The 25,206-nt window shown below is 45.2% G+C and overlaps 1 protein-coding gene across 1 annotated transcript in view; it reads right to left on the reverse strand.

Annotated features, from left to right (window-relative positions):
- The window catches only part of Rim (Rab3 interacting molecule), a 46,074-nt gene extending 22,609 nt beyond the window's left edge, over positions 1-23,465 (reverse strand). Inside the window, exons 1-10 of the mRNA XM_089594855.1 lie at positions 23,190-23,465; positions 21,016-21,220; positions 12,359-12,895; positions 12,003-12,276; positions 6,945-7,024; positions 4,683-4,843; positions 4,213-4,390; positions 2,439-2,649; positions 1,932-2,089; positions 1,772-1,895 (exon numbers count right to left, since the gene is read on the reverse strand). Of these exons, the coding sequence (XP_089450981.1) occupies positions 1,772-1,895; positions 1,932-2,089; positions 2,439-2,649; positions 4,213-4,390; positions 4,683-4,843; positions 6,945-7,024; positions 12,003-12,276; positions 12,359-12,895; positions 21,016-21,220; positions 23,190-23,299 (2,038 nt within the window). The 5' untranslated portion in view covers positions 23,300-23,465. The remainder of the gene's footprint in view (positions 1-1,771; positions 1,896-1,931; positions 2,090-2,438; positions 2,650-4,212; positions 4,391-4,682; positions 4,844-6,944; positions 7,025-12,002; positions 12,277-12,358; positions 12,896-21,015; positions 21,221-23,189) is intronic.
- Between the last annotated feature and the right edge of the window lie 1,741 nt (positions 23,466-25,206).

Below are 25,206 nucleotides of genomic sequence, written 5' to 3' on the forward strand. Positions count from 1 at the left end.
TGCAACTCTAAAGACTGATGTGGGCGAGTATTTATTTTATTCTTGATGAATAATTATTAGTCATTGATTCGCTTGTAGCGCCAAGCATTGAGGTGTTTAGCCCAAGGATAACATCGACTGTACCTGGTCTTACAGAACATACTAACACTAGAGTTACATTTTTAGCGAGGTCGGTGACACACACGCACACACAAACACAGATATATATAATATATATTCGAGGGTAGTGAGGTATGCTTGTGGAGACAGTTCACTACGAGTTTAAAGACTTTTGGAAAATTGGTTTTCCAGGCTTTTGGAAAACAAAGGCTCTCCCAAATTATGTGCTGACATTGACGTAGGGACAGAATATAGTAAGCGTTTAAAGTACATAGTAATAGTATAGTTTTTCAAGTATTATATACAGTGGTTGTTGCTCCCATGAGGATATATATGTATAAAGATATGTATAATAAAATTAGCTATGTGATTGCACAGATGAGGAAACGTGAGAAAAAACAGCTTAAAGGAGGTGCATTTGCATTACTTCTACTTTTTTGTTGATATCTAAAAAACTGTGGCTTCTATGTGATTGGGTATAGTAATGATTTTTATGAAATAAAAGAGATGGAAATCTAATGCAAAGCATCGAAATAATGACGAGATGTACCATAGATTACGATGATGTAACGATTTCATTCAAAGGATATAACAGAAGTAAACTAGAAATGCGTATTTATTGTTTATTTATATTTATACATGATTAACAGGAGAATATACCAATAAATTTGAGGATACAAGTAAGGAAAACAATCAACTCGCTGGAGTATAAAAATATTATCTAAATATATGTGTGTACATAATACAAGGAAGTAGGAGAATAGGTACATCAATTTCGTGTACAAAGGAAGAAAACAGTAAACAACTTATTAGGAGTTAAAAACACATTTTGATTTTTAAAAGAGCGTGCCTACCCCAAAGTATACATTTCTTAAGACCTGGAATGCGAAACAACATATAATCTATAAAAATATAATTATTCCGTCGAACCAACTGGAGTAGGAATATTTAAGTAGGTAATGTCAACTAGTCGTGAGGTAAACTAAATTCAACGCTACTGCAAATTTTATTTGTCCAATTGATTATTATTTTAAGTTTAATCAGAACTCAAATGTACGTGTATTGTTTTGATTAATGGGAAATCGTGCAAAAGTATTTTCAATTAACTCTCTAAAACTATCTAACTATTTCTAGATGTTGTTAAATTTACTTTTTATCATACTACATATTTTTTGTTGTTAAATAAACAATCTAAGTAATCTATGATGTTTTGTATGTCAGGCATAAGTACAATAAATATGTGTATATATATATATATATATATATATATATATATATATATTATTGTGCAGTAAGAGATAATAACAATTTGCTAATCAATCGCACAACTAATACACATTTTAAGGAACTCGAGTCGTTGATGTATGAAAAATTAAAAATCTAAAATCGTAAAAACAATCAAATTTTCTATAAAAATTTTATTGCATCCGATCGATAAAATTTCATTCGCCAGTGCAGCATTCGCATGATTATTTAGAAAAAACAAGTGTAAGTATACGTCCATAAAAACGAACAACGTATTAACGAATGCCTTACCTTTTTTTCTTTTTTTAATTTTAAATGATTTAAAGATACCAACGCGATAAATATCCGAGAGCTCACAAAAAAAAGAAAAAAAAAAAAAAAAAGAAAAGAAAAATCACAGGAAAATATTCATCGTGTGTTTATTCACCTTTGTGATGCATCTGGGGCGTAAGCTGTGCATCGAGCTGTTGTTTCTGTCGCCACTGGTTCTGGGCGGCGTAACGCCTCGTGTTCAACGAGGCCGCCGGACTGCCGGGCATCACCACCTGCTGCTGCTGCTGCTGCTGATGATGGTGCAACGCTTTGGCACTGGCCATGCTCGGGTCGTCCGTTTTCCCGGGCAGGTAGTCGCGCGCCACTACCAGCTCCACCTGGGGATCCGTGCGCGACATCGCTATCACGTCGCTCACCTCCTCGTAGCTCTTGCCCTTGAGCGACCGGCCGTTCCACTGCAGCACCTCGTCGCCTGCTCGTCGAGATACATCATCGGTTTTCCTTCTCATTATGGTATACGGTGTCTTTTTCTCTTATTTTAAGGAGTCCCGAAAGGATCTATTGATTACGGATATCGACTCAAGGGTTTTTAAACAGTGATCGTTTGAACGCCGGTGGATGCAAGCTAGATTTGCGGTGAATGCCTCCAGCCTCAATTTGAAAGGCTATTCATGTAAGATGCGTACAAAGACGGGGGGAAAGAATAAAAACAAACTAAATGTGGGCTAAAATTGGTGGATCCGAAGAAAAAAAATAAAGGCATGCCAAAAATGTCCGTGGGACCGATAAGTAGCCCTTCATCGCTACGTGTGGTCTCTCACCGATTTTGAGCTGTCCCTCGAGGTCCGCCGGACTGTCCTTCTTGACTTTCTCGATGAAAGCGCCCATGGAGCCGTCCTCGAGCAACTTGCCGCCGACGACCTTCAGCCCGAGTATGTTACTACTGCTCTGGGCGCCCCCCTGTTTGCGCAGCACCATGTGGCCGATCAACTTTTGCCCGTCGCTGCTCACCTGCCAGGGCGGCACCGGGTGCTGCGGCCGTTCCGGGGAAGGGACACACACACAGATAGATTGACCCATGGGGCCCACATTTTTTTTTTTTTTTTTTTTTTTTTTTTTTTTTTTTTTCATTGTTCTACCGTGAAATGCGTACAAATTTGCTAGTGCCAGCGTTTGTCTATACTTTTTTTGTTTGTCGCGGAAAAATGGAAAAACGCTAGCACGAGCTGTACTTGGGCGATTAAAAAAGCTGATTCGAGTGACTATATGACAAAGCAAGCTCGGTATGTACAATAATGCACTGCCATAAACATTTACACAGACTACATACACAATTAGAGGATGACAAATTCATGCGGTGATGCGTGCTGGTGTGTTTCGTTTACACTGGAAATTCGACTGTGGTACGTATAGTGTGTATGCGAATCGGCTGGCTGTATTTACAACGTATCCATTTATCAAGTGTCAAACATTTTTATAAAAATGAGTGTGTATACGAAAGGGAAGTTGTGTAGTATTATAGCAGCAGCTGTGATTCGAGTGTCATGCAAGATTGTACGTTACGTAGTAGAGTCACAAGTAGACAAAAAAAGTCGAATCGAGAGGCAATAATGTACTTATTGGAAATTAGCATGGAAATTACGTGTGCTCGCAATACATATTTTTTGACTACCGTTTTACGGTCTGTAAATCCTTTTTTTTTTTTTTTTTTTTTTTTTTTCAAGGGAAAGATTGGGTGATTTCTTTTAATGTTAAGGGGCTTGTACTTAAGTTTATACTATAGACAATTTGAAATTTACGCATAAGCTGTTTTTGCTGCTTCGTATGTTCTCAAAGTCGATGTCTGATTTTGTTGTTTATCATAGAATCTCCCCTTAGCCTCTACGTTTAATGAATTGTGAAAAAAGCATAAACTTTATTGTTATACGTTAGTGGTAAAAAGCGTTACGAAAAAACCTTGCAATCACTCAAAAAAGCGTCTCATAACGAAGAAAAAGCAATAATCCTCGCTTGCTGGACTAAATATCGCGAAATTTTTCAATGAATATATCTAAAGAGTGAAAAAAAGGAGCTATTATTTAATCGAGCAGGCGAATGATTTTTCATGAATCAACAACAGACTGTACCTAGCATATTCTACTATTAAAAAAAAAAAGTTCTCAAAGTACAAAAATGATCGGCGGCTCTATTGCATAAATATACTCTACTTGACTACCTATTGGAGCGATGTCGATTTTCTGATCCAACAAGTCGGTTTTATCACTCATTTTATCAACCTTTAAAATTGTTTATTGAATTCACCGAAAATCGACATCATCGATAATCACTCGGCGGGACAGATTCTCTTTTGTTTTTTAAAATATAAATAAATAAAAAAAAAAAAAAAAAAAAAAAAAACAACGCAAGTACCTACTTGTGTGATTATATACGCATAAATAACAGTATATGGCGAGAGAAAAAAGGCGCCAAACTAAATAGTAACAACACAACAAAAAAAGAAAACCTTTAGCTTCGCGCATTAAATACTTGATGAAGATGAAAAAAAAAAAAAAAAAAAAAAAAAAAAAAGAGCAGAGAAGCTTCTCGGGGCAGTACCTTGGGCAGGTCGCCCCTGTTGCTGTCTTCGCTGCTCGTGAAGTTGCTCGAGGTCTCTATGCCGGAATCTTTGGTCGCGCTGTCCTGGCTACCCTGACGATCCGCCTCCCACGACCAATCCTCCTGAGAATCCCCGCTGTGAAAGCGCACCGTCTTTTTCCCCCTACGCTCGGTGAACCTTTTTTTTTTGTTTTTTTATTTTTCGTATAAATTAAAATTTTATTCGGTCGACCGATCGAGCGAGCCAATTTCCAATGAACAATTACGCGCCAGTTTCGAAGCTAAATAATCCGCACCATCCATTACAAACACCTCATTTGTTTCGAGCATTGGCTTTTTATGTAAATTATCCGAAAAAAAAAAAAAAAAAAAAAAAAATTGGCTCAGTCGCATCGATTGACCCGTGGAGGAAACAAAAAAAAAAAAAAAAAAGAAACAAAAAAAAAACAAGAATCCGCTCTCAAACGCACCTCCTCGCGTCGGCCCGCCATTCTTTGCCATTGCGCCGGAAACTCCTCCTCGCGTCCTCGAGGCTGTTCAGCTCATCCTTTCGCGTCTGGCCGTTACACTCGCCGACGTCTATGCCCAAATCGCTCGACTGCTCTTGACCGTTGATTCGCCGGTAGTATCCCTTCCCTGCGTGTTTATACGTATCGCAGCATTACACACCAACCTCATATTATTTAACATCCGCGAAAGATTCGTTGGCTCCCTCGAAAAAAAAAAAAAAAAAAACAATCTTCACCCTTGTATATGGCCCAACAAGGCACCGCTAGTCGGGCCTAAGATTCAGATAAACTACCCTTATTTCCATTAGCGCGAGGAGGAGGAGGAGGGTACGTAACAATCGGCTCGAGGGAGCACCTAAAATCCATTTGGACTGTACATATGTATGTATGTATGTACCTCGGGTACAGGTATATAATGGCAGTGCTTATCGGGAAGGGGGTCGGAGGACGACGACGCCGAGCCAAGGCAGTACAGCGGCTGTGTATATATATGAAGCAGTTTGCTCGATTAGTGGGGCGAGCGTTGCTGCCTACACACGTTTCTTGCAAACCCTCATATACGTTTACGGACGCTTCGCACCCGCGTGTTTATATAGCTGCTATACGCTGCTGTACTCCAAGACCGGAGCAAAGGAGTGGCTCTCTGTGTATTCGTTTTTTGTGCAAACGTCTACCCGTATAAACTTATTCATCATTGCCATTCCTTCCGTTCGTGCATTTTTCGAGATATTTTCGCGTAATTCAGATCCTAACGATTATTGACGCGTAAAGTGTGTATCGTGTGCGTATTATTGGCTCACAGCTCCATCATGCGTTCATTGTGGACGATCAGTGTTTTGTTACATCGAAGTAGTTACACACAGAGAGACGTGGCACACAATTAATATTGTATATATGTACAGTGAGTTGAGGCACAGCGTATCGATTGTACTTATTTTATCCGTGAGATACAATCAATGCAATTAAAAAAAAAAAAAGAAAAAAAGATTGAAAATGAGGGAATATGAGATTCAAGCTCGTACAGCTTCTTGCAATGCGCAGAAAGGAAGAGAGAGAGAGGGAGATAGTGTCACACGACGTGCGTGTACAAAAAATGGCCATTGCGTGGTGTATTTAATACAATTAGATGAAGGCAGATGAAGAACAGTGGATGTGTGTACGTACGTTATTGTTCTTTATTGTGTGTGTATGCGTGTGTAGCGTGAAAACGTGTATATTTTTCTCGGTCAGTCGCACAACCGCGTCGATCTATACGGGGGGGACGATCCATCGAAAAAGCGAGAAACAGATGGAGGGTAACGAGAAAAAGAATACACCAAGCAGCGAAACTTTCTTTATCGGTGCAATGGCTTGTTTTTGCGCGCACGGGTTTAGTCGAGAGGGCCATTTTTTAAGCGGTTGTTCATTCGGGCCGTTATAAAATACGGACGCGGGCCCCATTAGGCGATAGTGCGAAAATTTTAATTCGCAGCGGAATTTTCAATTAAAACCGACGATCCCGGCTACGACAAGTGACAGGAAGGGGGGGGAAGGACTTTAGGTGAGTACGACCCTCGAACTTTTTAATAACTTTGACACTCGAAGCCCGAAAATTTGGCACGCCCGACGCTGTTTAAATTCCATTCGAACACCTCGTTATACCCCCAGTTGGAGTTTTTTTTACACTTTCGTCGTTTGAATCGCCTGCTATCTGTATACTTTTTGTGGAAAAAAAATCGGGCCGAAAAAATATCGAGCGCCAAGAATCGATACGATACTGGGGGGTGAGTATATATACGTAGTTTAAATTGCACTGACAATGAGAATTGAGAAGACACTCATGCGCAGGTGTTTGTGTAGAGCGAAAGATATTGGATGATCCTTTGCCTTGTTTTACAATTTTTACATGCAAACGAAGGGTACGTTCGAATGGCGCGCAGCAAAGGATCGACCAGCGAACCCAAGAAGCTGCTGTGTCCAAACGATGTAGCCGAAGAGTGTGTGCGTGTGCGCGCGCGCGCGTGTGTGTGTGTGTGTTGGTAATATCGTGTAAACAGATAATATATACAAATATGTGGGCAGAGGACGTATACAAGACACTGGAACGACAATCGCCAAAGTATATGCAATGTAAAGAAGTGAGAGAATAGATACAGATAACAATTTTGAGACAAGATAGGTATAGGTATAATTAATATGCGAAATAGTGAGGTTTAAATAAAGAGAGACATCAGCGTCAAATACCGCTAAAAACATCTTGATCCTCTCATGGCTCATGTCGCTGGGGGTCATTCGCTCTCCCCTCGCGTCCATCGATTTCCGGCCTACAAAAGCCAATCACAGTCAGATGCAGGTGTTGTACTTATTTCTTTTTTTTTTTTTTTACATACATTGTCATGTTAAATTTTAATGCTAAAGCTTTTGGTGTAATCATGTACAACAAGGCTAATTGATAATCTCAAATGGGGTGGAGAGAGAAGTTTAGTTTATTCATGTCTAGTAGAATTTGATAAACTTGTTAATGGAAAAAGAAGCTTAATCTAATACCATCACCAGATTTTTTTTTTTTTTTTTTCATTTTCACAACACCATTCTAGTGCTTTTGGTAATCCACCTAATAGCAGCAAAACATGGATACGACTAGATCTGCGTTGAATTTGCAAATCAAATTAATGCATATTTCAAACGAGACACTGACATTTCGCAAAGGGATCGACGAGCAAATTATTCAAAAACCCCGTGATATATTTTTATAGCCAAAGACTCGATAAATCGCACCTCTTCGCGATAAATCAGCGAAGGCTCGTGTCCGCCGAGCGAAAAAAAAAAAAAAAAAAAAAAAAAAACACCCAGAGAAAGGGAAATGAACCGAAAACGAGGGGGTAGGAATGTATGGCGTGCAAACGTAAATTTGAATGCTCGCGTTATTTCTCCTTTTTTTCATTACTCCTCAACCCACACGGCTATACGGTACATGGATATTTATAGGTATGTACATCACAGTATAATTAATTCTCAGAAAACTCGTGTCTACTCTCTCTCTACATACATACCTATGTATATTTTATGTATTACTACACACGCGTGCGGGTGGAACTTTGCATCTAAAGATCTTTTTTTTCTTTTTTTTCTTTTTTTGGCAAAGTACTAAATCTTACGTGATGTTCTCTATTACTATGTATTAGGTTTTATCGTGTGCACGTGGAATTGACAATCGATGAGTCTATATTACCTACTGTATATGTGGGTATATGTTTTTCTCTACGTATCACTCACCGATACTTAATAAATTACATATATATTACGATTCACAGTTAAATCGAACGTTCTGTTCTAAATTAGTAATAATGTTATGTAAAAAAAAAATAAATAAAACAAATTTGACTTGTACTATACTGTATAGGTATGCATTCACTACTCGGTACGCTACCCCTAAGTGGTCACTTCACTATTGTAACATTGTAATATTTAAACATGTATTTTGTATGAAAGTGCTTTTAAACCTGGGTGTAATAATCCGTATACGAGGCTGTAGCTTCTGCAAAATTCCTGTCAAAAAATGCTGAAAAATAAAAATAGAAAAAAAAAAAAAAACAACAAACAGGGCTAACGTGTGATGCTTATTTTTTGTTTGCTTTTTCGAATATTAGAGGATACCAAGGGGAAAAAAGCAATTATACATCGTAATAAATATTATCAATGGTAGCTATACATGTATATAACAGTAATAATAATAATAAAAATAATATTGCGAGCGACAAAAATCATCGTGCCCATTAACGTAAGATGCTCGTGTTGTCTGATACCACGTCTAAAAAAAAAAAAAAAAAAAAAAAAAAAAAAATCAAGTACTTATGAATAGCTGCTCGTGTGTAGATATAGCGATGGTGTGGGTGTACAACAGTAAATGTATACGTGACGTGGGCGTCAGCCTCGGTAAATGAACTTACCTCGTACTTGGGTTTCTCGTGCGCAAGTTGCAAATATCAAATGGAGGCGCAAACTTACACACAAGCTGGTAAACTTGCCAGGTATAGTCTAATTATAAAATAATAACAACAACAATAACTGTGCATCTATCGATGGGAGCAACAACTTTGGACTCTCACGGTCATTTGTTTGGTTTATCTCTTATTTCGCTTGTCTCTGTTTTTTTTTTTTCCCTTTTTTTTTTGCTCACTTTTTCTTTCGGAGCCCACAATTTCATTCCTCTCCATTAAGGTGGTAAAAACACGAAGGTATAAAATGTATACATTATACCGTGTGCCCTTTATTCGCGTACATTTGCCACTGGGGGACAAAGAGAAAAAGGGATGGGGGGGGGAGAAGAATCTAGCAGTGACGACAGCAACTACAACAACAGTAAAAAGGTAATGGCGAAATAATTACTACGCGCCGGCATCAGCGGGGCGCAGACACACACACAGCCTCTCAAATTAAAACTTTGGCCGTTTGCAGCTGAAATAATAGATAAGGGCCGCAGTAGTTGGGATACATGTATATATATATATTATGTGCTTCTCCTGTGTTACTCCGAATGTGTACTCGGTTGCTTTTCTCATTTTTCACGCTTGTTAAGCCCTTTTTTCCACACATAATGGTTTTTTTTTCTTGCGCTGATTCGATGGACATGTATTTATTTTTTTTGCTCTGGTCAACGCGTAGTTGGGGCACAGTCGGTCCAAGGTGCGTGCAATCAGACTTTAGGTCGAGGGATCACGTCCAACAAAGTTTTTGGACTAACTGCATTTAGCCGGTCGATTCTCGCTACACCGTCTCGTAGCTCATCGGTATTTGTGTTATTTTTTACCGGAAAAATTGTACCAATAAAATACACTGCGTGCTATTTACTTTTAAACAATAGGACAAATTTGAAAAAAAAAAAAAAAAAAAAAAAAAAAAGGAAAATTCAGCGATATAGAACGTACAATTAAAAAAATAACAAGTTTGTTTCAACGAATACAATAAACAAAATCAACTCGATTTTAACGGCTGACGTGTAATCGTACGATATATTTAAAGTAAAGTCCTCATCAATGTACCCGAAAAACTCTGGGCATATCTAAAAATTTGGCCAACAAAAAGCCCCTGCGCCATCACGAATCAACAGATCGATTCATTGGGATGATGATGCGAGCGCCCAAGTAGTACGAGTACGAGTTTGGTCAGACGACGCGACAATGGCGACGACGGTCCGGATTACGCGAGGAGGGGGTAACACACAGTATACGTATGCGTAGGCAAGGCAGTTCCCGGGACTCCTCCACACCCACACGAACGCTCGAAAATCCAGACCCACCCCTCCTCTCATCCATGCCAGTGGTATCGGCAGGCGGGAGGCGGAACAAGACAGCCGTTTGAATTCGCCCACGTGCCCGGGCACACGTTACACACACATATACATATACATGCCGTGTATTGTCGGATGCTGCTATAGTGGCAGTTTCAGCGTGACGTCATCGGCGATACGCGTAGGCGGGTAAGGGAGCACAGTCGACGCTAAATTGTATATTTACGCGCCGTGGGGGTGTATATAGGCATGTACATTCCGTGGAGTCAGACACGCGCGCGCGGAGATCAGGCGCCAGCTATTGCTCGTGCGTGTGTTTTGCCGAGTTATTATTGCCTTGTTTTTCCATTCCACTCGATGAAAGGAGCTGAGATTCGATAACCATAACCCGAGTAGTTTGGGCTTTGTACCCACGTAATGGTTGATGATGATTTTTTTTCTTTTCTTTTTTTTTTTTTTCATTTTGCCGTGAATCAATGGATTAAAAGTGCGCATATAGACAGGATGCAACGGGAGTAAAATGGATGCATAGATGAGGGACGAGGGGGGGTTGGATCGATGTCAGAGTTCAAGCTACCCCCTTTGAGTCCCGTAATGAGCCTCGAGGCTTAATGAACGTACTCTCGAGCCATCGGCCGCTCCACCTACGCCCTTTATGGATGTGATTGGTAACGCGGAAGCGGAAGGGATGGATGGATCGATCGATCCCGGAGCCGATACCCGGCCCTCTTTTATTCATGCGCCGGACGATCGGCCCCTCTCGGGAGTTCCCCGTGGCGCGACGGACTTGTAAATTATTTTTTTCCGGGGAAATTGCGGGAAATCGGGGAACGGGGCTCGTATTTCAGAGGCTACCCTATACTTTTCGCGCACGACAGCGACTCCTGTGAATATTTGAGTCGCGCCAACGACTGTCCGATACCGCGAGGGAACACAAAAATTAACGGGGAAATTCAGTTAGCCTCCCTGGCCCTTGCTTCATCGAAACTACGATATATCACATACTTACTCGTTGTCGCGTTCGACGATGAAAGCAAAGGAAGCACACGATCCTAAATTGAAGTGGCGTTGTTTTTGTTTCAAAATAAATGCGCTCCAATTAATTGACATGTAGTTTGAGAAATGTGAAAATACGTAGCATTTCCCTACGTCAGCTCGCTTGTATGTAATTTACAACGCGTGACAAAGTGTGCGGATGTAAAGAAGAAAAAGAAAAGTCGTGCAAGCGTCGATAGTAAAAACGCAACGTCGCGTATTTTATTTTGTTTTATTTTTTCCGTCCCTGTCTCCACGTGTACCACTCGCGCTTTGGAAATTTCCCCAGTTATTTCGATGCACGCCCTCACCGGCAAGTTTAAATTAGATCAGCCAAGGAAATGGAACGCAAAAGCAGCGCACCGCCCACGGAAACACGCATCACCGTCAATATCGCCCCTCCCCTCCCCGTATATACCCCGTATATACATCGCATCAGGGATGGTTTCCGATGCAGGTACACGTACGCGCGGGCCGTGTAATTTCCTACTTCAAAAATCACACGGCTCTCGCTTGATTGGCCGTCGTTAGGCAAAACGACGTTATACGCGGTCGTCTCCCATCTCGTTTTGACAACCGTACACACACACACTGGTGATGGCTATTTCGAGCACGAACTTGCCCGACAACCCTCCCGACCTCGATGTCTGATTGCACACTTTTTTTGCTACACCTGCGTATATATACGTGTATAGGCAATCTCCTACCATATACATGTATACAGTGCCGTTTTACACGTGACATTGAATTTTCTACGTCAACTCTGGGTGTCTCGTACGTATAGATTTTCACGAGGGAAAGGGGGAAAAACACCCGAGGACTCGTTCTAGTCTTCAAATTACAGGCCGCTCTCGTGCAACGAGATTCCATATGGTCGTCCGTATGACGATACCAATGGGGTCGCACACCTTATTATAGATGGATGGATATACATAATATTAGTTGCGCGAAAAGGTGGGTGGACGTGGAGGACTTACCATGGTGTTCCCGGTCGTCGTGCTCGTCGCTGGCGCACTCCGGGGTGCTGCGCTCCTCTTCGCTGCTGCTGAAGCTCCTTTGGCCGGGTCCGACCGCCGGGTGTCCCGGATGCAGTTGGTTGTGGAGGTGGTGTTGGGACATCGGCAGGTGCGACTGCGGACCCAGTGGTGGCGCCGGTAGCTGATGGGGCTGCACCCGGGGGAGCCCGCGCATCGTCATACTTGGACTCTGGGTGGCGTCGTGCACCTGTGGCCCGTATCCCGCGTCCGAGTTCTGTGACGATTTTTTAATTTTCTCTGATACTACATCTGTAGATAATTTAATTGGCGAAACGGGGGGAGGGGGTGGATCGAACCTGATAGAGCTGGCGCTGGCGCTGCTGGTACACCGACGAGTTTTGCTGCTGCTTCATGAGGCCGTCGAGCTCGCCACGGTACAGGCTGGGGTCGTCCTCGGGGTAGGCGGCTGGGTGCCTGGGCGTGGGCTGGATGCTCTGGTTGTAGGCCGAAACGTGTCCCGGCTGGGGCAAGCTGCGCGAGTGGGGCGACACGGACATCTCGACCCCGCTGTCCGCGCTCATCGACAGCCGTCGCGATGGTATCTGCTCCTGGTGGGAGTACTGTCGCTTGAGGAGGCTGCTGCTGCGCTGGAGTAGGGGCACGTTCTCTTTCTCGGCGGCGCTGTGGGCCCGCTCGAGCTTCGGGCGCTTATCGAGGCCCTGGTCGGCCAACAACAGACCACCACCGCCCAGGCCCATCATGCCCTGCGACGCCTGCATGTCCTCCTGCATACGGCGCAACGTCGCCCCGTCCATCGTCCCCTTCATTATCCACTCGCCCGACTTTGACAGCAGCTCCTGCTTCTTCCGGCACAGGATGCACACCCACATCGACTGGCACACACACACACACACACATTTGTCAAGTTCAATCGTTTGTTTTTTACTTTCAATGTTGGCTCTGTACATCTTATCTTACGCAAAACGGGATGGATTTTTAAAATATGGATAGCTCCTTTTCTCTCTCCCTCTCGCGTTCAATCCAGGACCGATCGATTTTCCTCACCTCTGATAAAAAGGAGCCGAAAGAAGGAGGAGGGGGTGATAAAAAGACCCCTCTCGGAGGCCTTCTCATCATGTGTCTCGAAATAAATTACTCACGCGATATTCATCGAGCAGCGATGCACGCCGAGTGCAAACCAAAGAGAATGTAGCCGAGGGGGCCGGACTTGTCAACATATTCGTACGTGTATACGCGTACCCTTGTGTGTGCACAGGGTGAGATTGTTGTGCGGTCGGTGCTCTGGTGTGCCGCGATAATACACCAATGTGTGTGTACGTGCCTACTCCCCCTATTGTTCGTTCTCTCTCGAGACTGTGTGTTTAAGAGCATGTATATGTATATGTGTGGCGTGTGGACTAGAGCCTAGACACGTATACTGAAGAATCGAGGTCGTGCACTTGTACGTCGCGCACGCACGGGAGCCCGAGGATATTTTTGGGAATCGAGATTTCGAGGGACGATAATGCCCTTGGCGCTAAACAAGTATAGGTTCATGCTTACAGTAGTACTATAAACTTTATACAGATTTTCCCTGTAATGATAATTTTATTTTTATTTTCGGTGAGAAAAAGTTGTATCGCGTGGTTCGAGAAATTCTGCTTGTAACTTTCGGCGCGTATACTATAGTGGGTGATACTTTTTTACAAGAGCCGGGGGAAAACGAAATTGATTTGTACCGTGTGTCGGACGTTTTGGGACGACAGTGCCGTTGATTAAAATTAGAGAGAAAATTAAAAAAAAAAAAAAAAAAATGTTTGTTAGTTGATAAACAAGAGGCAAACTGCGAGTGAAATAAGCGAGCTTTCGGGGACGGCGAATAAAAAAGCTTTTTCTTCGAGCTTCCGGGAAACAGAGGATTCGGAGTCGAGTGAAAAAAAAGTACCTACTAATTGACGAGGGGCAAAAGGGCAGTCGTCCGAGAAGGTAGTTATTGGTTCTCGGTGGCCGAAGGAGCGAAAAATAAATCCCGAAAGCCGTGCATGGGTGTGTGTTATTTCGCGCGATTCCTTTCACCGGGGGAGAGCCTCAAAGCCGATCGGTGAGAAAAAAAGCACGCTCCTGACCTACTTGGGTCAATGGCCGATAGATCGCCTCCTCGGCAAAGGGAGGAAAAAACGAAATCTCACGAGAGAATTTTCAAGCTCTCCGAGCGCGAAACTGAGCTTATACATTTTTTATCGTCACCCACGGCTTACGATTTTTTTTTTTTTTTTCTTTTTCGCTTTCGCATCAGCTTGAATTATCGACAAGTAAGTAAACTACTTTTTTTTTTGTAGCCGTAATCTGAAAAAAAAAAAACACATTCATAGGAATACTCACACACTTTGTCGGTCCTCATGTCTACGAAGATCGGGAAAATAGCTGAGTAGCGAGTCCAAAGTAAAAAAAAAAAAAAAAAAAAAAAAAAAATACACTCCCAGTTTACCCTTCTCGCGCGAGTGTCAAAAACTTTCGGTGCACTTTCCGATACCCGGTTTTGGTGTCGGGAGAACTCGCGAGTCGCAAAATTACGCGCAGCACATGCAGTGCCCCGTGAAATGCAAAGTACCGCCCACGCGTCCGGCCGGCAAACTTGCCACGGCGGAACTTATAACCGAAACCCCCGTCACCGGCCACTCACACCGTATCCGAACGCTTCAACTTTTTTCATTCCAACCGCTCGGTTTGACTCACCCCGTCGTGTTAGCTTTGCAAATTTCCATCATTTACACTTGTTCACGTATAAAACCTCGATACACTACACACCGATTCGATAGTTGTTGTTTTGCTCCTTCTCAGCCGCAGGCTCGCGGGAGCACAGCAAAACGTGGACTGCGAGCGAGTGACGGAGAGAGACTAGACGTCGGCAAAGCAGAGAGAGAGATGGGCTTAGGGCGTGGTGTGGAGTGGGGGGGGGAGAGAGAGCTTTTAAGTGGAAAAGAATCTCCCTGACGCGGGAGCGGCTCGTGTGTGAAGGGCCTCGCGGCGAATTTTAGCCTGATTAACTTCGAGTCCCGCCTACTGGCGCTTCACTGATATGTAAGGTTTTCCACCCCATTCGAGATTTTCCCCGAGCAAGAGAGCGGCCACTTGGCGGTAATTGAATACCCGTCTACGGTTGAGCGTAAAATAATCGCAGCCATGAAAAAAAAAAAAAAAGGGAGGGGAAGGTCTATCAACTCGAGCCCATGTTTTTTTCAATCGCACGAATCTCGTAATTAGAAAACGGCGTGCACTTCTGTCGAAGGAGAGTCCTGGAAGCGTGTAGGGGGGGGAAGAAAAAAAATTCAAGTAGAAAAGGTCGACGTATGGCCAGGCGGAACAACTCGTGCGTGCAATAATGAAGTGGTGGAGGACCGTTTTTCTTTTTCTCTTTCTTCGGTGGATAATGGAAACGAAAGAGAGTGCAAGTCGAAGGAAAACTCTCGGGGAAATTAGTTGTCGCTGGCCATGCACCTGAACGTAAAAAAATCGCAAGAAACGCGCGTATTTAATGTTGTTCCTTATGAAAAAAAAAAAAAAAAAAAAAAAAAAAAAAAAAAAAAAAAAGCAAACAACGTCGTTCATTAGACGGGTCTTGCTTCTCCGAGTCTTTCGAAAAATTCATCGATCGACTGGAACAATCAAAAGACGGAAAAGCGTAGCAGCGGCGTCGCCACCACCACTACCACACGTATGGACGCACGAGACGGCGAAGCAAGCTACACGTACAGCCTTGGGGGAAGCCGGAAGTCGAAGAATAAACGGCGCGAACAAAGAAAAACAAGCGCGTGGAGACACAAAGGCCCGCTACAAAAGGAAGGGAGGAGAAAAAAAGAGGGAGGGGGGAGGTGGAGGCAGAGCTCGTGGGTACACGAAAGATGGAAAAGGAGAGACGAGGGAAAGAGGAAAGGATAGAAGTGTGTACGGTTTAGGGGGAGGCTAGAGAGGCACTCCGTCGAGTTGCCTAGGTAGCAATATGTCAAGAACCCCCTCCTGCCTCTCTTTTTTCCGTTGTGTCTTCCATTTCCATTTTCCACCGTCTTTTCCGAGACCCTTACCTCCCTCACCCTACCCCATGGCGTTTTCTTCTCAAATTTCCCCGGAAAACTCCTCAGTGGTGCAAGTAACGGCGCGTCCTTGCGATAAATTTTCCAAAAAGCCCCGCGCGTTAACGGCGTAATTTACGCTACCAGTTTTCCCATTGAAAAAAAAAAAAAAACCCCAACCAACCGAAAAGTAACGCTGGTTTTTCAACTCGGCCCAGAGTGGTGCATCGGCACACACACGTTTGTACTCCGTCTCTGCGCTCCGCACTATATTGTACACGCCAGAACCCCCATTGAGGCGCTCTAAAACGCGACTCTCTCCGTGTCTGTCTGTCTGTCTGAGCTGAGAGTACGCGAGTGCGTGAGAGTTTCTTTTTTTTCAAACAAACGCGTGCATTTCTATTTTTCCCCTTTTTTTGGTCGCTGTTGCTCGCTGGTACTTTTTTTTAATCCACCAGATGCCTCTACAGCCGTACCGTTTTATTTAACGACCAAACGTTCCTTTGGGGGCAGAAAAATCTTTCTTTTTTTTTCGCTCCGTACATAGTAAGTCGACGCGTCGATTTGTTCGGCAGCCCATATTTAACGATGTATTGTATCGGCAAGCGAGTATACTCACGCGGCAGTGCGATATTACAACAGAAAAATAAATACGAATATCACCTTCGCGCTCGATATGATCTCGGAGTGTCTGGCCGAGCCCTTCGATTCGAGACTCGCGGGGATAATCACTTGGGAGCGGGAGGTGGCCGCACAGGAACCAGATGGAAAAACAAACGCGACCAAAAGGGAGGAGGAGGTGCCGAGCTGCAGCCAAACGAAAAAAAATTAAACGTCAGGCGCACGCCAAGAAGACATCGGAACGAGAGCTGCTCCACGTGGGTGTGCGTACACATATATATATACATACACGAACGCGGGCTTCGAACTCTCCGTCCTCCTTGTGGCTGCACGTATACAGATGTATGTGTATAAATAGAGGAGAGGAGAGGGAGGGAGAGGCGGCCATATCAGGCAGCTGCGGGCGGCCCGCATTGCGGAGACTCGGGCTCTCTCTCTCTCTTTTGCGCTCTGTATATACGTATACATGGCGGTGAGGCCGCCGTCGCTTGATTTAGCGGGGCAGCTGATTTTAAATTTCACATCGGCAAGAAAGATTTATTTTCCGAACGAGTTCTTGATTTTTTTTTTCCTTTCCTTTCCTTCCCTACATTACAAAATCCAAGATCCAAAAGACCCTCTTGACCCCACGTTGACTTTACTTTTTTTCCCCCCTACTTCTGTATGCAGTATATATACACCATCAAAAACAGGATATTCCGAGACTTTTTTGTCAATTACCAAGCTGGTTGGACGCTCGTTTGTATTGCCCGGTATTCGTCTTTGAAATTGGACGTGTCCTGTAAATTCCCAACTCAAAACGAAACGACGCGGGGCTAGAGGAGCGCCATTAAGCTCCCACGTATACAGTAGAGCGAGTGCGGTGCGGCGCGTCTGACCAAAACGAGGCTCGAACTACTGCGCACGCATTCGGGAAATAAATTATCGCCCCTCCCCCACCCCTAACGTCGTCGTTCGTGTTGTTGTTTTTGGCGAATTTCACCGCAAACCGACGCGCCCATTAGTCTCAACCCCCTAACCATCGCCGTCATCCCCCCCTCCCACCCGGCTCCCTGTATCAGCATTTTAGTCGTTCTGGACGCTCGATGGGCTCTAAATTGTTGCTCCTTCCTCGGAAGGAATGTTTCATCGATAATGCGATACTCGCACAATAACCGCAGGCGATGTTTCAAGAATAACCGTGGCCTGCAAAAGGTAGGTAAGGCAGAAAACTTTGGGGGGGATGATACCTAGTATAGACGCTGTGCGACGAAGCAAAAGCAAAAAAAAAAAAAAAAAAGGCAATTGATTTTCCGACGCGAGCCTCGCCAGATAAGGCAGCAGCTGTTGTTCCGCGAGTGCTGGTAAGCCAGGAATCTCGTCGCAGGGTGGGGGGGGGGAGACGAAAAGTCTCAAGAGTTCAAACATAAGCGGGACGAGTCGACCGATCCGGACAAGATAACGACAAAGTTGCGTTTCATCACTAATAAAAGGGAGGGAAATGGAAGGTCTCTAAAAACAAACGGATGAGATTCAGGTGGCAATTTGGCTTGTAGGGCTCCGAGGGACGTAAAGGCTCTTTCCTTTTTTCCTAAAATTTCGTCGCCACGGGGAAGAGGTCGCACAACGTGTCCACATATATTAATTTACCCCCTGTACGATCGACCGGCGCACGTATACGCACGCAGTGTTTGTTCCGACGATGGCTGGGCATCGAAGGTTGTAATGTACGTCGACGACACTTTCGTTTTAATTTCCAGGATTGAATCGTCAAGGGGAGCGCCGATTTTTCACGCGACTATACTCGAGTAAACCAGGTGCGCTTATCGGCTTATATACGTAGGTATTTTAGCCTCCGAGGGGACAGGAGACCTCGATACGTTGGACGGATGGATCCCGGTGTCATTTAAAAGTCACGGGAGAATATACGCTCTCGCAGCCGTCCGGTGAAATCGCACGACTATCGACAGACGTACCCCTCTCTGATGAAAAATAATGTGCCCGAGTATTAATAGCACCCTCGTACTTTGCTTTTTCTCCCTTTTGGGTGTCCCGATTGATTTCCGGCTATTCTCACGCGCTCCGAGACTCCTGATCGTTAAATTAATACGGGATACGTATATGAGCGTGTGTGTGTTTCACGAAATTCTCGAGCTTCCGTTTACTGTGCCACCTGCGATTCGTGACCCACATCGGACACGGCTGTTTTTTTTGAGAGAATAGTAGGAGGTTGGCCCCCGTGACGATTGGGATCTTGCATACGGAAAGTTTTTTCGGAGCCACGAGTTTCGTATACTATAAAAGCCTTTTTACGGAGGGACTTTTTGAAACCACGTTCGTATATATAACACTTTCGTCCAGTCCATGCGCCCGAAAAGTAAATGATGATCGGTGAGATATACCCAATGGTCCGAAAATTCTCGTAAAAAAAGAGCCGGTATCTGAGCAACAGCCCTGTGTAACTCTGAAGAAAAGAAAAAGAGAGAGTCTTTGGTGGCCGGGCCTTGGGCTCGTAAAAAAAGACGATCGGCTGACGAATTACGAAGCGCTCCCGGCCGATACTTACCGGTAACGGTGTAACGTTTACCGGTTACGGCCCTCGTAAAAGCACACGGGGCGTGATAAGCCCCCCTTTTCCCCTTTTTCTTGCGTTATCGACGCGTGAATGGCGCCGTATTGATTTCTCGTTTCGTTTTCGTGATCCACTGAAATCCGAGAATCGAATTTGCCACGAGAAAAAAAAGGAAAATGAAAGCTGTACGAGAAACATAGCTTTACGCGCGTCCGGTCTGCATTACGGTCCACATGTATATACGTGCGTATACATCATCCACACCGCCATCAACTCGCTTTTCCTGCTTCGTACAACTCCCCGAAGAGGAAGGGGAGAAAAAAAACCGAGCTAGCGTGTGTATACCACTCGTAGATACGAAAGAAATGAAGGGGAGGGGGCGTGAATGGAGAGCGAGTTTTTCGCTCGAGAATCGACGAGAGTTACGTCAGGCGAGACGACGACTCGCAACGATAAAAGCCCGTATACTTACAAGTTGTTGCCTTATAAACCCAGCCCATGATTTTTTTTTTTCCTCATTTTTTAATGAAGCCGTGCCATCATTGACCGAGTTTCGAGTGCTCCTCCATTGTTTTCTCACCCCCATCCTCGCAACGAAATCATTCGTATGCGAGATCGATCGCCTTGTTTGCCATGGAGATAAAAAAAAAGACCTAATTTGCCTCCACCGATCCAACACGTTCCTTCAACCGTCCCATCTCCGCGACGCGTATACAATAACCCACGTAATACACGAGTAAAAAGTATAGGCAACAAAAAAAAAACAACGGGTAGAAGAAGCGTGACGTCACCCCGAGAGTTAATTGGCCCGGCCGATTGTTTCGTCCGCGCGATTATTACCTCCCATCGCCCCCCCCCCCCCCACCATGATGTTATCTCGAGAGCTTTTCCTCTCGCTTTCGCCCAAGGTCGCCTCTCCCCACCCCCCTGATGCACTTAAATTTCTCTCGTCTTTTACTTCGTTCAGCGTCTGCTGATGTTCACAGTCCACGTTTGCATTGGGAGGACGAGATGGATGAAATAAGGCAGCGCGTTGGAGTCGAGGGATGAGATCCGAGATACGTTTGGCTCTGAAAGGTATCGGCCACTCGGCGAGTGAATGGTATATATACACGACTCTGGCTGCAGGGCTACATGTCTTACCGCTGCGAAAGTGATTGAAAAGCGCTGTAACGTACATGTCCCCAACTGTTTCGGGGAAGAATGTATATATAAGGATGCGCAATAACTTACGGGGGGGGGGGAAAAGAGATCAGGAGAGTCGAAGCCTAGATTGACCGGGAGGGCTTTCCTATAAAAGGACGGAGGGATATATCTCCTCAAGACCCAACCCCGGTCGTCCTATTTTCCGCTGGTAGATACGCTCCGGTGGCCTCCTTCTTTTCTCTTTCCTTGTACTCGCGAGCGCTCCCTTTTCCCCGATAATAAATAGGGACTCGGGACCAGATATGGAGAAAGAGAGCTCGGGTGTCCGTATATACCGCGGCTCGAAATTATTTTCAGCCCAGGTATATGGTATTGAAAATCGCTGGGTGTATTCTCTCCTCTATTTAAAGAATAATTAAAATGTATAAGAGGCACGGCGAGTTACTCGCAACGAGAGGGTGGAAGAAAAAAAAAAAAAAAATGTCTCCCTGCTAAAGTTTCGCTCGTAAGTCACGAGAGAGAGAGAGAGAGAGAGAGGTGGGGGAGACAAAGTGGGGTGTCAAAGTTTCAAAAGGAAGGAACGGGAGGAAGAAAAGGGACAATGTACGTGGTGTATACAGCTTACCTTGTTGGAGCGCAGGGAAACTTTGCCGCCGCAGCGCGCGCAGTGCAGGACGTTGCAGTAGTTGCAGGTGTGGCCCGCGCCCTCGACGAACTTGGTCTTTAGGCACATGTTACAGATGCACCGCAGATCCGCCCCTGCTTTAACGAACTCCTGCCGCGTGCGCGCCACCGTGTCCTCCAACAGTTGCAGCTCTTGTTGCTTGCGCCTAGTGAAATTTCACAGAATTGAGTATTATTATTGTTTTTTTCAATCACGCTTATTTGATAACCTATGTAGCTTGGACGATGATTCTTGCGCTTTCTCATAAAATATCATTGAACAACAACGTTATGTATATGAGCCAAGCGTATACAATTTCTGACGTATACCCAAGCACGTACCTCGCAGCGCAGCAACGATTTTTACGTAATTGGTAATTGCCATCACTGGGAACAATCGAAAGAGCACCCCCAGTGGGCCCACGATCGCGATAGAAGCAACGATTCACCTCGACGGACGTGTATTTACAGTAATGTGTCTTCTCCATGAAGGGGGAAGAGAGAAAAGAGTGCAAATGAGCCTCGAAAGAAAGAGGTAAGTCAAGTGCACCGAGAGAAACTAACAACGGCTGCACTGGCACATCGTCGCTTTCGCATCAGCTTCTTTGTTTGCGTCTACCTTTGTGTGTACACATCGAGTGCGTATAATCGCACACGTACACACTTGCCAGGGAATAACAACGAGCAGTGGGGACGTAATCGAGTGAAAGTGCAGAAGCTTCGCGATACACGTACGCGTGTGTTGGATAGCGATACCCCCGCTATAAGCACGTCCACGTAGGTGCTTCCTCTCCCTCTCCGTCAGTCCCTTATCGATTGACATTAGACAGATTCTCGCCTATTTTCCAACCATCCCTTTTATCACTCCACCCACACACCCTCTCCTCCGCCTACAGTCATTTCGCTCTCTTTCTCTGTCGGTCGGGCTCTGTTACGTTTGTCAGAGAGATCGCGTTTCGCTCTTTCACCCCCGACCCCTTTGCTCCAGCGTCTAATTGATCAGCGAATGTGGCACACGCATACATCTAAGTGTCCATGCAAGTGCACCTTACAACGATCCATATCTGCTCTGGGAGTTTTTCTTTTTCGGAAGGCCATCGGAATTACATATGCATATACGGCAGTGTTTTCACTTTTAGGACAAAATTTTTCCTTTGTTTTGATTACATATTGGGAATAGAAGAAGAAGAAGAAGAAATTGTCTTATAATTTCATGCAGCTCGAGTTTCATCAACAAAAACAACAAGCGAGAGAGGGATGGAATTTTTAAGTGTCTCTCGCGTGTAAGCTGCACCTCGCGCGATAGCCGACCAGCGAGGAGTGGGGGGGGAGCCATCTATGTTTAATATACACATACGCTCGAGTACATATTTCATGTATGAAAACTGTTGCGCTCGGCTTCTCTCATTTCCCTCTCTAAAGCGGATTACCCTCCGAAATAAGATGAAAGGGGATTTTATACACATATATATATATATACACATTTTTTTCTTTTCTTTTTATTACCATCACACACGAGACGCGCGGATCAAATCTCCGGAGTTTGTGCATTTGTTTTTGTTTTCGTACCTTTTTTCAAGTTGATAAAAACCAAACAATCGGTACCCAAAGAGCAATTTGTTTCTACACTATTTCTGTCACACCGCGGCTTTTTGTCTCTCATCTACAATTGAGATACTTGATGAAATCTCAAGGTCTAATCATATAGATGTGCAAATGACCATTCAAATACACCTATATACATATGAGCGGCTGTAAATAAAAATAAATAAATAAATAAAAAATTTAATCCACATCCCTGGTAGAAGCAATGAATAATTAAAAAAAAAAAAGGCACAAGAATCAATCGTCCACGGGGCTACCGTGTAGGCGCAGACAAAAACACCCCCTTACGATGAATCGACATCGTGCGCTGCTGCAGTTACAATACGGACAGTGGGAGAAAAAAAAAAAGCCCCATGAAATAACGTCAAACTTGGTTTAACGCACCCACATGCGCGCGACCAACCCCCCCATACACTGCGAGCCTACTAGAATTTCCAATCGATTCTCGCTCTCCTCGAAAACCACATGCAAACCATAAATATGTATACGGATGAGAGGGGGGGGGGGAAGAAAAAGAAAAAAGGAAGATACCTCATGATCTCGTTCTGACTGTCGTCCTCCTGCTTCTGGCGCATCATGACGCTCTCTATGTGCCGCCGCTCCTCGGGCGTGAGGTGCGATAGGTCCGGCATCTCCTCCATCCTCGGGGGCAGTGGGCGGCCACTTCCTGCGCTTCCTCCTCTTCTTCCACCTCCGGCCGAGACAACGACCGATGCTCCCTACGTGCCCGCTACGGGAGAAGAAGCAGCCAGCGCGGCCAGCTGTCCTTGGGTGGTCGCCCGGCCGAGTCATCCGCCAGTACCACCACCACCACCACCACCACCGTTGACCCCTGCACTCTCTTATACTTTGGTTCCCTCGCTGTTATTATTCCCACGAGCGCACCTGGTACTCGTAGCCGCCGACGATGCCAGCGTCGTCCTCCTCCTCCTCATGGGTGACGCGACGACCCAAAAAAGAGCCAACGACGGAGGAGCACCGACAACTCGTCCTAATCTCCTTTTTCTTGGTCCTCCTCATGTTATCGCTGCGCCGCCGGCCAGCGGCTACGAGCCCCCAGGGCGTCCCGTCCCGGCTCCAGAGCGCTCCAGCCACGGCGACGAGTCCCCTCGCATCGTGTATACCCACGCGCGCACTTTTACCCCCCTACCCCCGGTCGCTATGGTGCCTTTCACGCGTACATTCGATTCGCCCAGCGGCAGCTCTCCTCGGGCCACACACACACACACACACACACTTGCGCCTATAAGGAGGCCACTACCAGCCAATCGATAGATCTCTCCCGTCCACGGGACACCCTCCGATGTGGGAGCCTCTTCTTCCAACTACTTATACTATAACCCTTTTTTTGCCTACTCCACCACCTCAATCATTCTCTGTAGTATTTTGTGTCCTTTGGCGAGGATGCAGAAACACCCGTACGGCGAGTAACAATATGTCACGTACGTCTACCCGAGAGTGGCCTTCTTCTCGTCTCTCGTACACACGGTGTATACACAGCGAGGTCAAGCGCGCCCTCCTCGATTTCGTCGAGCGTGTGTGTGTGTCTGTACTCGTTCTCTCTCCACACTATTACATACACACACCCATCTCCGTACTTTCATGTATACCCCCCCTCCCCCCCCCAAGTATATGCGCTCTTGTACGTGGTGCGGGTGTTTTACTTATTTATTTACTTCGTTGAGTGCGAGCTAAGAAGAATCGTACGTCAACTCTCGCTTTTTTTTCTTGCGGCGCCGTCTGACCGAATCGGGCTCGTTCTACTTGTGGCTCACCGTACACCGCGTTGTACTATTACTTTTCAATCTTCTTCTTCTTCTTCTTCTTTTTACAGGTTCGTTGCTTCGAGGCGTTGGCTGTATAATTATTATTTATGCTGGTTTCTTGTATACAACTTGTAAACTCGCTGGGGTTTTTTTTTTTTTTTCGCCCCCACCCGCGAGGGTAAGTGCACACACGACGAGGGGAGAGCTCGCGAGAACCCGACGACGACGGTAGCAGCTCTCCGGGGGAGAGGAACAACTTCTGTGCCGCCGATCGGTGTATTCGTGGCTTACAGGGGGAGGCAAGGAAAAAAAAAAAGTGGTAATATGCTGCGGCTTGCGCGCGCAAACTCTCGCTCTGAGACACCACCCCCCCGCCCCTCGACGAGAGAGAGTACAGGGTAGGTTGTGGAGTTACCGTAAACGCCGCGCTCGGTTTGAAAGGCAGTTTTTTTCGTATCTTCGTTGGGTCGGCTTTTCTCTGAAAACCAGGGTTTTTGCGGACAAATGCACCACATCTGGAAAAGTAGGTATACGTACCTTGGATAACAAAACGAAAAAAACAAAGTGTGATTACGTGCGAGAGAAATGATATGCCGATGCGGCGCGCGCGAGGGCTTGGGCCAATAAGCGCAGGTTTGCGTCACGGTCTGCTTTTATTGATCCGAAGCTTAAAAGCTGTGTATATGAGCGGGACTTGAGGGGGGGGGAGGCAGCTTTATATTTTGGTGCTCACGGTAAGGTAGGGAGCTTCTATTTTTACCCGAGGAGCACGTGCGTTTTGT

The sequence above is a fragment of the Copidosoma floridanum genome, unplaced genomic scaffold (assembly GCF_036245765.1).
Source record: "Copidosoma floridanum isolate Cflo_tuat_1 unplaced genomic scaffold, Cflo_Japanese_pri ptg000021l, whole genome shotgun sequence".
Classification (NCBI taxonomy): Eukaryota; Metazoa; Arthropoda; class Insecta; order Hymenoptera; family Encyrtidae; genus Copidosoma; species Copidosoma floridanum.